This window comes from Cherax quadricarinatus, chromosome 33, assembly GCF_038502225.1.
Source record: "Cherax quadricarinatus isolate ZL_2023a chromosome 33, ASM3850222v1, whole genome shotgun sequence".
Taxonomy (NCBI): Eukaryota; Metazoa; Arthropoda; class Malacostraca; order Decapoda; family Parastacidae; genus Cherax; species Cherax quadricarinatus.
The window spans coordinates 24,827,020-24,839,592 of NC_091324.1; the positions used below are offsets into that span (position 1 = coordinate 24,827,020).

The 12,573-nt window shown below is 45.6% G+C and overlaps 1 protein-coding gene across 1 annotated transcript in view; it reads right to left on the bottom strand.

The window, feature by feature from the left end:
- Asator (tau-tubulin kinase asator) overlaps positions 1-11,827 on the bottom strand; it is a 304,756-nt gene extending 292,929 nt beyond the window's left edge. The window contains exon 1 of the mRNA XM_070090930.1: positions 10,825-11,827. Coding sequence (XP_069947031.1) covers positions 10,825-10,832 — 8 coding nt within the window. The 5' untranslated portion in view covers positions 10,833-11,827. The remainder of the gene's footprint in view (positions 1-10,824) is intronic.
- Between the last annotated feature and the right edge of the window lie 746 nt (positions 11,828-12,573).

A 12,573-nucleotide genomic window follows, 5' to 3' on the forward strand; every position in this document is an offset into this window, starting at 1 on the left:
ATGCAAGGAGGCTGAGGAGAGGTTTGTACCCAAGGGTAACAGGAGTAACGAAAAAGCCAGGATGAGCCCATGGTTTACCCAAAGGTGCAGGGAGGCAAAAACCAAGTGTGCTAGGGAATGGAAGAAATATAGAAGGCAAAGGACCCAGGAGAATAAGGAGAACAGTCGTAGAGCCAGAAATGAATATGCACAGATAAGAAGGGAGGCCCAAAGACAATATGAAAATGACATAGCAGCGAAAGCCAAATCTGACCCGAAACTGTTGTACAGCCACATCAGGAGGAAAACAACAGTCAAGGACCAGGTAATCAGGCTAAGGAAGGAAGGAGGAGAGACAACAGGAAATGACCGGGAAGTATGTGAAGAACTCAACAAGAGATTCAAAGAAGTGTTCACAGAGGAGACAGAAGGGACTCCAGAAAGACGGAGAGGTGGGGCACACCACCAAGTGCTGGACACAGTGCACACAACCGAGGAAGAAGTGAAGAGGCTTCTGAGTGAGCTAGATACCTCAAAGGCAATGGGGCCAGATAACATCTCCCCATGGGTATTGAGAGAGGGAGCAGAGGCGCTATGTGTACCCCTAACAACAATATTCAATACATCTATCGAAACAGGGAGATTGCCTGAGGCATGGAAGACAGCAAATGTAGTCCCAATCTTTAAAAAAGGAGACAGACATGAAGCATTAAACTACAGACCAGTGTCACTGACATGTATAGTATGCAAAATCATGGAGAAGATTATCAGGAGAAGAGTGGTGGAACACCTAGAAAGGAATGATCTCATCAACAGCAGCCAGCATGGTTTCAGGGACGGGAAATCCTGTGTCACAAACCTACTGGAGTTCTATGACATGGTGACAGCAGTAAGACAAGAGAGAGAGGGGTGGGTGGATTGCATTTTCTTGGACTGCAAGAAGGCGTTTGACACAGTTCCACACAAGAGATTGGTGCAAAAACTGGAGGACCAAGCAGGGATAACAGGGAAGGCACTACAATGGATCAGGGAATACTTGTCAGGAAGACAGCAGCGAGTCATGGTACGTGGCGAGGTGTCAGAGTGGGCACCTGTGACCAGCGGGGTCCCGCAGGGGTCAGTCCTAGGACCAGTGCTGTTTCTGGTATTTGTGAACGACATGACGGAAGGAATAGACTCTGAGGTGTCCCTGTTTGCAGATGACGTGAAGTTGATGAGAAGAATACACTCGATCGAAGACCAGGCAGAACTACAAAGGGATCTGGACAGGCTGCAGAACTGGTCCAGCAATTGGCTCCTGGAGTTCAATCCCACCAAGTGCAAAGTCATGAAGATTGGGGAAGGGCAAAGAAGGCCGCAGACGGAGTACAGTCTAGGGGGTCAGAGACTACAAACCTCACTCAAGGAAAAAGATCTTGGGGTGAGTATAACACCAGGCACATCTCCTGAAGCGCACATCAACCAAATAACTGCTGCAGCATATGGGCGCCTAGCAAACCTCAGAACAGCATTCCGACATCTTAATAAGGAATCGTTCAGGACCCTGTACACCGTATACGTTAGGCCCATATTGGAGTATGCGGCACCAGTTTGGAACCCACACCTAGCCAAGCACGTAAAGAAACTAGAGAAAGTGCAAAGGTTTGCAACAAGACTAGTCCCAGAGCTAAGAGGTATGTCCTACGAGGAGAGGTTAAGGGAAATCAACCTGACGACACTGGAGGACAGGAGAGATAGGGGGGACATGATAACAACATACAAAATACTGAGAGGAATTGACAAGGTGGACAAAGACAGGATGTTCCAGAGATTGGACACAGTAACAAGGGGACACAGTTGGAAGCTAAAGACACAGATGAATCACAGGGATGTTAGGAAGTATTTCTTCAGCCACAGAGTAGTCAGTAAGTGGAATAGTTTGGGAAGCGATGTAGTGGAGGCAGGATCCATACATAGCTTTAAGCAGAGGTATGATAAAGCTCACGGCTCAGGGAGAGTGACCTAGTGGCGATCAGTGAAGAGGCGGGGCCAGGAGCTCGGACTCGACCCCCGCAACCTCAACTAGGTGAGTACAACTAGGTGAGTACACACACACACACACACACACACACACACATGTCCTATGAGAAGAGGTTAAGGAAACTCAACCTGACGACACTGGAGGACAGGAGGATATGATAATGTCGTACAAAATACTGAGAGGAATTAACAATATGAACAAGGACACAATGTTTCAGAGATGGGAAATAAGAACAATAAAGCAGAGTTTGAAGTTGAAAACTCAGATAAGTTATAGGGATATTGGGAAGTATTTCTTCAGCTTTAGAGTTGTCAGGAAGTGTAACAATCTGGAGAAAGTAGTAGTAAATTCAGGATCCATACGTTGCTTTAAGAAAAGGTACGGCAAGGCTCTTGAAGCTGGGTGAGAGTGGACCTAGTTGCAACCAGTGAAGAGGCGATGCCAGGAGCTGTGAATAAACCCCTGCAACCACATGTAGGTGAGTACATTGTTACAGCATGTACACACTGTCATGAAGCACTACCAACGTTGAAATACATACTGTATCATCCTTCACTGTATCATCCTTCACTGTATCATCCTTCACTGTATCATCCTTCACTGTATCATCCTTCACTGTATCATCCTTCACTGTATCATCCTTCACTGTATCATCCTTCGCTGTATCATCCTTCACTGTATCATCCTTCACTGTATCATCCTTCACTGTATCATCCTTCACTGTATCATCCTTCACTGTATCATCCTTCGCTGTATCATCCTTTACTGTATCATCCTTCACTGTATCATCCTTCGCTGTATCATCCTTCGCTGTATCATCCTTCACTGTATCATCCTTCGCTGTATCATCCTTCACTGTATCATCCTTCACTGTATCATCCTTCACTGTATCATCCTTCGCTGTATCATCCTTCACTGTATCATCCTTCGCTGTATCATCCTTCACTGTATCATCCTTCACTGTATCATCCTTCACTGTATCATCCTTCGCTGTATCATCCTTCACTGTATCATCCTTCACTGTATCATACTTCACTGTATCTGTATCCTTCTGTATCATCCTTCACTGTATCATCCTTCACTGTATCATCCTTCACTGTATCATCCTTCACTGTATCATCCTTCGCTGTATCATCCTTCACTGTATCATCCTTCGCTGTATCATCCTTCACTGTATCATCCTTCACTGTATCATCCTTCACTGTATCATCCTTCACTGTATCATCCTTCACTGTATCATCCTTCACTGTATCATCCTTCACTGTATCATCCTTCGCTGTATCATCCTTCACTGTATCATCCTTCACTGTATCATCCTTCACTGTATCATCCTTCGCTGTATCATCCTTCACTGTATCATCCTTCACTGTATCATCCTTCACTGTATCATCCTTCACTGTATCATCCTTCACTGTATCATCCTTCACTGTATCATCCTTCACTGTATCATCCTTCGCTGTATCATCCTTCACTGTATCATCCTTCGCTGTATCATCCTTCACTGTATCATCCTTCGCTGTATCATCCTTCACTGTATCATCCTTCACTGTATCATCCTTCACTGTATCATCCTTCACATCCATCATACATACTTGGCACTCTGTATCCTCTACTCGAGGTTCGTTACACTGTAGCCAGGTGCTGGCTGTTCACTTTAACAAATTATATTCGTTATAAAAGTATATAAAGTCTACGGTGTTAAGTGTGCGAGTTTCACAAGCAAGACTCCTCATAACTTGTGCTCCATCTCTCCTAACGTATTGCAAATTGTGTGTGTGTGTGTGTGTGTGTGTGTGTGTGTGTGTGTGTGTGTGTGTGTGTGTGTGTGTGTGTGTGTGTGTGTGTGTGTGTGTGTGTGTGTGTGTGAAATCTGGGATCTGGCTGAATGGCGAAAATTACTATGTACTTTCATAGAGTGTGTGAAGGTTCGAGTCCTGCTGTGGACTGAGAGATAATGTTTATATATATATATATATATATATATATATATATATATATATATATATATATATATATATATATATATATGGAACAATTAAGTACCGAGAGTAACAGATGAATTATTAATATATATTAATTAATTAGAATGACTAACTAATGAATGATCATTAAATCACTTGGAGTAAGAGATAAAGGGTGGATCAATCAAGCAAGGTGAGTTAAGGATGAATGACGGATTAATTAATCAATTAGGGTGACAGATGGAATATTGATCATTTAAGCAGGTGAAGTGACAGATGGAGGATGAAACTGCTTATATGTTACGTAGTAGAAATGAGAGACAACGAAAACAGGTCACATTAAAAAGATCGATTGTGTGATGAAATACCAGATGCATCGGAAAGATAGAAAGAGAGACAGAGGGAGAAATGCAGAAAAGGAAGAGGGAGAGATAAGGAGAAGACTAGAGAGCGAGAAGGATATAGAAATTATAGAGATAATTTTGCTAATCGAAAGACATGTCTGAAGTAGTGAAAGAGGCATTTGCCACACTGGTAAACTACAGAAGAGCCAGCCTTCTGGCCAGGAGTCTCCACAACGACTTTGTTGACTGACCACATTGGGTTGATACTACGCGAGTGTGACGGGAAACTTGAGCCGCGATGTACGAGAGGTTATCAACCTCGTTCACTACCGTAGCTGAAGCAATTACTGGGAGCTTTCTGCAGAGCCGGAGAAGCTCTGCTGATACTATTGTTAGGGCCGGCTAGCTTCCAAGCCTGTTACTGGGACTGCCTGCTGCTGAGTCTGTCACTGGTAGTACTAGCCTGCTGCTGAGTCCGTCACTGGGTTCCAGTTTGCTACTGTGCCTGTCACTGGGTGCCAGCTTGCTGTTGTGCCTGTCACTGGCTGCCAGCTTGCTGTTGTGCCTGTCACTGGCTACCAGCTTGCTGCTGTGTCTGTCACTGGCTGCCAGCTTGCTGCTGTACCTGTCAATGGTACTAGATTGCTGCTGTGCCTGTCGCTGGGTGCCAGTTTGCTGCTGTTAATGTCACTGATACCAGATTGCTTCTGTACCTGTCGCTGGTACCAGTTTACTGCTGTTCTTGTCGCTGGTGCCAGCTCGCTGCTGTGCCTGTCACTGGTGCCAGCTTGCTGCTATACTAAACAAGATAAATGACTCTTTGAGATACAATGTCCTAGTTAGCCTCGGAGTCTGGATATTCCCAGAATGCAAAGTTTATTTAAATTTTTAGCTTATTATATGCAAACACGCTTACTAGCGTGTGTGAATATCATTGTAACTCATGAAGTTCATGTAAGCACGGTAGCCAGAGCCATCTAGAGGTAGTATATGACCCTAGCTGGTCTAATCGTCAAGTTGTGCTCGGGATGTCTGACATCTCAGGGAAGGGTTAACTGGCGAGAAGTTAACGTAGTTTATGGGACTTGTTCTTCCAGTCAGACCCTCCCATGCTGAGAAGTGGCTTACGTCGTACTGTACATCAGTAGTTGTTTATGAGTGTGTGCATATACTGTTACAGATGAGAGAGCGCTCCCTGTTCATTACTCTACCCTCTGTTCACCTATGTGATGGCTAGTGTTAGACTTATTGTACATAGTGTTTACACTTGAACATAAATTACAAGTTGCTACCGTGTCTGCTATATTTCCTCGTTGGGTGAACATTGGCTGATACTACTAATGCAGGCTGCTGGAATATTATGTTGGTTCGTGAAAGTGGTAATGATCCAGAGAGCGTGGCTTCACCCTTAGACGTGTTCCTCGGGCCTGAGTGCACCAAAGTTCACAGCTTGGTTTACTTGACGTGCACTAAAGTGCAGCACAGTGCACAGGTTGGTTTAACTGACGTGTATTCTCACCCACTGTAAGGTTTGATCTCACCTCTTAGTGTATCTACTAAATGCAGATCCAAAATGACCTCCGCCGTGTCTCCCAAGTCAACCTCGACTTCATGTCTTTAAGGACAATCAATCCCTCCTCTTCCAATCCTGCCTTGTTATTCGGTGAAGGAGGAGAAGGAGGACCTGGTAATCCCAGGTCCTCCTTCGGAATTCGAACCCAACTAGTGGGTTCGAATTCCGATCACTCTATTGTACCTAGTGACCCGACCCTCTCCATACCTCGCGACATTTTCCGGGTGAGTGCCCCATGCTGGTTGCCTGCCTCTCAGGTGCCAGCCGTCAGAGACCTGCAACACACCGACGTGCATTAAGGCAGCTGACACACAACCCTTCATCCCTGATAAGTCAGCTGCATTATCCTATGATTGTGAGTGCTATTTTTTTCATCATCTGTGCATTATCTCTCTCTCTCTCTCTCTCTCTCCCAAGAGAACTTCGGATTAATATTATGATTAAAGATCACTGATATAGCCAAAGTAGTCTAAATATGCTACTACATCTACTACTACTATTAATGAATATAACATTAGCTATATCTCATTGTTTTAAGAACAATAGTAATTATTAAGAGTGTCTTAGAAATAACAAGTGAGCCATTACCCACTGTTTGTTGTTTACACTCGTTCTTCTACGTTGCTTCCATTACTGGCTGTCTCCTGCACCACCATATCTCCACACCATCCTATCGCTTGTTGTTCCTCTTCATTTTTCACCAGAAACCAATTTAGCCAAGGAAAGAGGATGCGGCGAACAAACAAAAATTGTTTCATATATATATATATATATATATATATATATATATATATATATATATATATATATATATATATATATATATATATATATATATATATATGCAAAACAACCACTGTGAAAGGATATTGAAATTCCAAGCGCTTTCGTGACTTCTCACATTATAGTTCCTTAATAATGTGAGAACTCACGAAAGCGCTTGGAATTTCACTCTCCTGTTACAGTGGTTGTTTTGCATATTCTGATATCACCTGTTTACTGTGATCTTATTATTATATATATATATATATATATATATATATATATATATATATATATATATATATATATATATATATATATATATATATATATATATATATATATAAGCCTGGCAAACCATGATAGTATTAGAGTTAAAAAATAGGTTTCCTGGTATTTTGCATTAGCTGGAATGTTGAGCAAAGACTTGGTTGTTGACGTTATTGCCGGGGTGAAGCTGTAAAGTATTTGCAGGAGGCCATTTAAACTTTTGGTAGTGGGTTGTTTAATGAAAGTGGCTAGGAGTAGTGTTAAGCCAGGAAGACTGTCTCCAGAGTAAACAAGCACCGGGCTATTCAAATTAGAGCTACTGTGATAATGCCTGTAACCTGAACTTTTCCAGGTGATGACCGAATATGTAGCCAAGAGCAGGAAGGCTGGTGTGTCATTAATTGCTGTTTAATTAGGAAGTTATGATTGGTAAGGGGAAGGATGATGGGCAGGGGAAGGATGATGGGTAGGGAAAGGATGATAGGTGGGGAAAGGATGATGGGTAGGAAAAGGATGATGGATAGGGAAAGGATGATAGGTGGGGAAAGGAAGATGGGTAGGGAAATGATGATGGGTAGGAAAAGGATGATGGATAGGGAAAGGAAGATTGGCAGGAGAAAGGTGCTGAATAATCAACGTGGATCCACAACACCTGGACCCTAGAAGATTCAGCTTTTCTTTTTTTTATTATAATAATAATCCACAACACCTGACTTCACCACAACACTTGACTTCACCACAACACCTGGCTTCACCACAGCACCTGACTTCACCACAACACCTGGCTTCACCACAACACCTGGCTTCACGACAACACCTGACTTCACCACAACACCTGACTTCACCACAACACCTGACTTCACCACAACACCTGACTTCACCACAACACCTGACTTCACCACAACACCTGACTTCACCACAACACCTGACTTCACCACAACACCTGGCTTCACCACAGCACCTGACTTCACCACAACACCTGGCTTCACCACAACACCTGGCTTCACCACAACACCTGACTTCACCACAACACCTGACTTCACCACAACACCTGACTTCACCACAACACCTGACTTCACCACAACACCTGGCTTCACCACAACACCTGACTTCACCACAACATCTGACTTCACCACAACACCTGGCTTCACCACAGCACCTGACTTCACCACAACACCTGGCTTCACCACAACACCTGGCTTCACCACAACACCTGGCTTCACCACAACACCTGGCTTCACCACAACACCTGACTTCACCACAACACCTGACTTCACCACAACACCTGGCTTCACCACAACACCTGGCTTCACCACAACACCTGACTTCACCACAGCACCTGACTTCACCACAACACCTGGCTTCACCACAACACCTGACTTCACCACAACACCTGACTTCACCACAACACCTGGCTTCACCACAACACCTGACTTCACCACAACACCTGGCTTCACCACAACACCTGGCTTCACCACAACACCTTGCTTCACCACAGCACCTGGCTTCACCACAGCACCTGACTTCACCACAACACCTGACTTCACCACAACACCTGACTTCACCACAACACCTGGCTTCACCACAACACCTGACTTCACCACAACACCTGACTTCACCACAACACCTTGCTTCACCACAGCACCTGACTTCACCACAACACCTGGCTTCACCACAACACCTGGCTTCACCACAACACCTGACTTCACCACAACACCTGACTTCACCACAACACCTGGCTTCACCACAACACCTGACTTCACCACAACACCTGGCTTCACCACAACACCTGGCTTCACCACAACACCTGGCTTCACCACAGCACCTGACTTCACCACAACAACTGGCTTCACCACAACACCTGGCTTCACCACAGCACCTGACTTCACCACAACACCTGGCTTCACCACAACACCTGGCTTCACCACAGCACCTGACTTCACCACAACACCTGGCTTCACCACAGCACCTGACTTCACCACAACACCTTGCTTCACCACAGCACCTTGCTTCACTACAACACCTGACTTCACCACAACACCTGGCTTCACCACAACACCTGGCTTCACCACAACACCTGGCTTCACCACAACACCTGGCTTCACCACAACACCTGGCTTCACCACAGCACCTGACTTCACCACAACAACTGGCTTCACCACAACACCTGGCTTCACCACAGCACCTGACTTCACCACAACACCTTGCTTCACCACAACACCTGGCTTCACCACAGCACCTTGCTTCACTACAGCACCTGACTTCACCACAACACCTGGCTTCACCACAGCACCTTGCTTCACTACAGCACCTGACTTCACCGCAACACCTGGCTTCACCACAACACCTGGCTTCACCACAACACCTGGCTTCACCACAACACCTGGCTTCACCACAACACCTGGCTTCACCACAACACCTGGCTTCACCACAACACCTGGCTTCACCACAACACCTGGCTTCACCACAACACCTAGCTTCACCACAGCACCTTGCTTCACTACAGCACCTGACTTCACCACAACACCTGGCTTCACCACAGCACCTTGCTTCACTACAGCACCTGACTTCACCACAACACCTGACTTCACCACAGCACCTTGCTTCACTACAACACCTGACTTCACCACAACACCTGGCTTCGCCACAGCATCTGGCTTCACCACAACACCTGGCTTCACCACAGCACCTGGCTTCGCCACAACACCTGGCTTCACCACAGCATTTAGCTTCACTACAACACCTAGCTTCACAAACGCAGAAGCTCCTGGCCCACGAGCGCAATGTCCAGGTCCATCGTAATATATTGGCTCATCTGTATGGTAATCCAGGCCACAGTTGCAGTATTGTGATGACATGTACAGTACCGTTGTTCATCTGTACATCCTCCAAAATCGACAACACAGCATCTACGTTCACAGTTCACTGGTCTCAGCAGTTTACCTACGTTATTCAAGACAACCAGTAGGTTAGATTCTCTTTTGTCTGGTTAAGGTAGATTGACGTTAATTAACCTAAATTGACGCTATTCATCAGCAAATAATCGAACCCTGTAACTATGGCCGTGCAAACTCTCTCCCTCGATGGTGTCATTGTAAACATTGGTGAGATACGCACGGTATGAGGACACGCTGAGAAATATTCTCACAGCTACGAAAACCACCTGTCTCGTCTATACCAGCGTTACAACAACACCTCACGTCACCAATACAACAGCTGCATCACTGATACAACAACTCCCCTCACCAATACAACAGCTCTATCACTGGTACAACTCCCATCACCAATACAACAGCTATATCATTGGTACAACAACTCCCATCACCAATACAACAGCTGTGTCACAGGTACAAAACTGGTTACCAGTGCAACACCCCATGGGTGTGAGACTTAAATTATACTCATAGGTACTACACTTTTAGAGATGGAACTAATTGTATAGGTGTGGGACTGCGTGTTCATGTAAAGCGCTTATTATTCACATGTGTGAGACGTGCTTATACGTGAAAAATTAAGGCACAGGTATGAGTTCAATGTTCAGGTGTGGGAATCAGTGTTCATGTGTAGAGCTTTTAACCAAGGTGCAGAGGTTAATGTTCAAATGCTAAATCTAGTGTTCAGGTTCGGAGAATACTTAAAGGGAATAGAACTCGATGTTCAAGAAAGTATTATTCAAATTATTAACCAGGGATAATCCATAAAAACAGTGTGGGTTTTATCCCATCTTTTTTATCCTTTTTTACCTAGCATGGGATTCACAAGGGTCGAATGATACCCAGGTACCTATTTACTTCTAGGTGAACTATAACATATCAGTGTCTGGACAATGGGAGGTAATTAGGTTTGATCAAAGGGAGACCCTGTCTAATTTCTGGTATCGTGAGGTGGTACTTGAGAATGGTTGCTAGTACTTACCACTTCATGGTGAGTGAGTCGTGAGTCTTCAGCTCTGTGGTGGTGGTGGTGGACCGGTGCCCTGGGCACCGTCTCACCTGTTGTGGTAGAGGTAGTGGACCGGTGCGCTGGGTGCCGCCTCACCTGTTGTGGTAGAGGTAGTGGACCGGTGCGCTGGGTGCTGCCTCACCTGTTGTGGTAGAGGTAGTGGACCGGTGCACTGGGCACCGTCTCACCTATTGTGGTAGAGGTAGTGGACCGGTGCACTGGGCACCGTCTCACCTATTGTGGTAGAGGTAATGGACCGGTGCGCTGGGCACCGTCTCACCTATTGTGGTAGAGGTAATGGACCGGTGCGCTGGGCACCGTCTCACCTATTGTGGTAGAGGTAGTGGACCGGTGCGCTGGGCACCGTCTCACCTGTTGCTCTTGCGGTGGTGATGGACCGATGCGCTGAACCAAGTCTCACCTGCAGTAGTGGGGGTGGTGGTGGTAGTGGACTGGTGCGTTAGGTCCCCGTCTCACCTGTTGCACCTGGCACACCTGTGGTCGCAGGTAAACTGCACTACGCCTCTACCTTCTCCACAAAAACATTAACTCACTTTTTCCCCAATATTTTTCTCACCGACGTTCTTAAATACTTCAATCACCTTTTTGTTTTAATTCACTATCACTCTTAGCAGCTCCGTAAATACTGACCTAATTATTTTCAGTATCATACATCCACGACCGTATTTTCAAGCTATATTTTATAATTACAGAAATACGGCGGAGTGATAAGTAAATTTCACTTAGGTATTTTTTATATTAAATATTTACAATAGCGTCTCACATATACCCAGCTGAGGGGAATATATTGGGCAGTTTGAACCACTCAGAACAGTTTCTCTGCTGTGAGATTCAAAACTTGTGTTTTGTAACTGGCGGCAGTATTTCAAATGTGTGTATGTGTGTGTGGCGTGGGTGAGTGCGTGTGAGTGAGCGAGGTGCGTGTGGGAGGGCAGGTTGGCACCCGACAGTATGGGCTTCTTAGTGCACCTCGCCACCATTATAATGTAGTGAGTGCCAGATGGCGGTAGTAGCCAGGCGCAGGCGCACATTGCCCTGACCTGCCTGCCACACGCCTCCGGGCACTCAGTGCCACTGCCCCGGCTGCCCAACCGTCCTCCCCGGCATCGAAGACTAATGGCGTTATCGAGGCACTGTCTACACTTTCTTGCTGTGTACACCATGGCAGTGCCTTGGTAGGTGATGATTGGCACTGTCTAGATGGGTATTATGTAGCACCAGTTTCAATGGTCACTGTATGTGGCTCTGGTCTTGTTGCCATTGTGTCAGCCAGCAATACATACTATTGTGACAGCTAGCAGTAGGTACTATTGTAACAGCCGGCAGTAGGTACTATTGGGACAGTCTGCAGTAGGTACTATTGTAACAGCCTGCAGTAGGTACTATTGGGACAGTCTGCAGTATGTACTATTATAACAGCCTGTAGAATGCACTATTATGACAGCCTGCAATAGGTACTATTTCCCCTATCACCAATGACCAATATGCAATTGCCTATACAGTGGCGTAGGTGCATATATACAGTGGCGTAGGTGCATCTCTTGGGTCCCCTCACCTTTCCACCAAGGTGAATTGGCTGTCATATTCTGTGTGGTACTATGTTGGTACTGCGTGGCACTGTTGCAAGGGTACCACGTAATAGAGTGTAGGCTGATGATGTGTGGCAATGGATAAGCTCCGAGTGTTGTATTGTGAGAGATA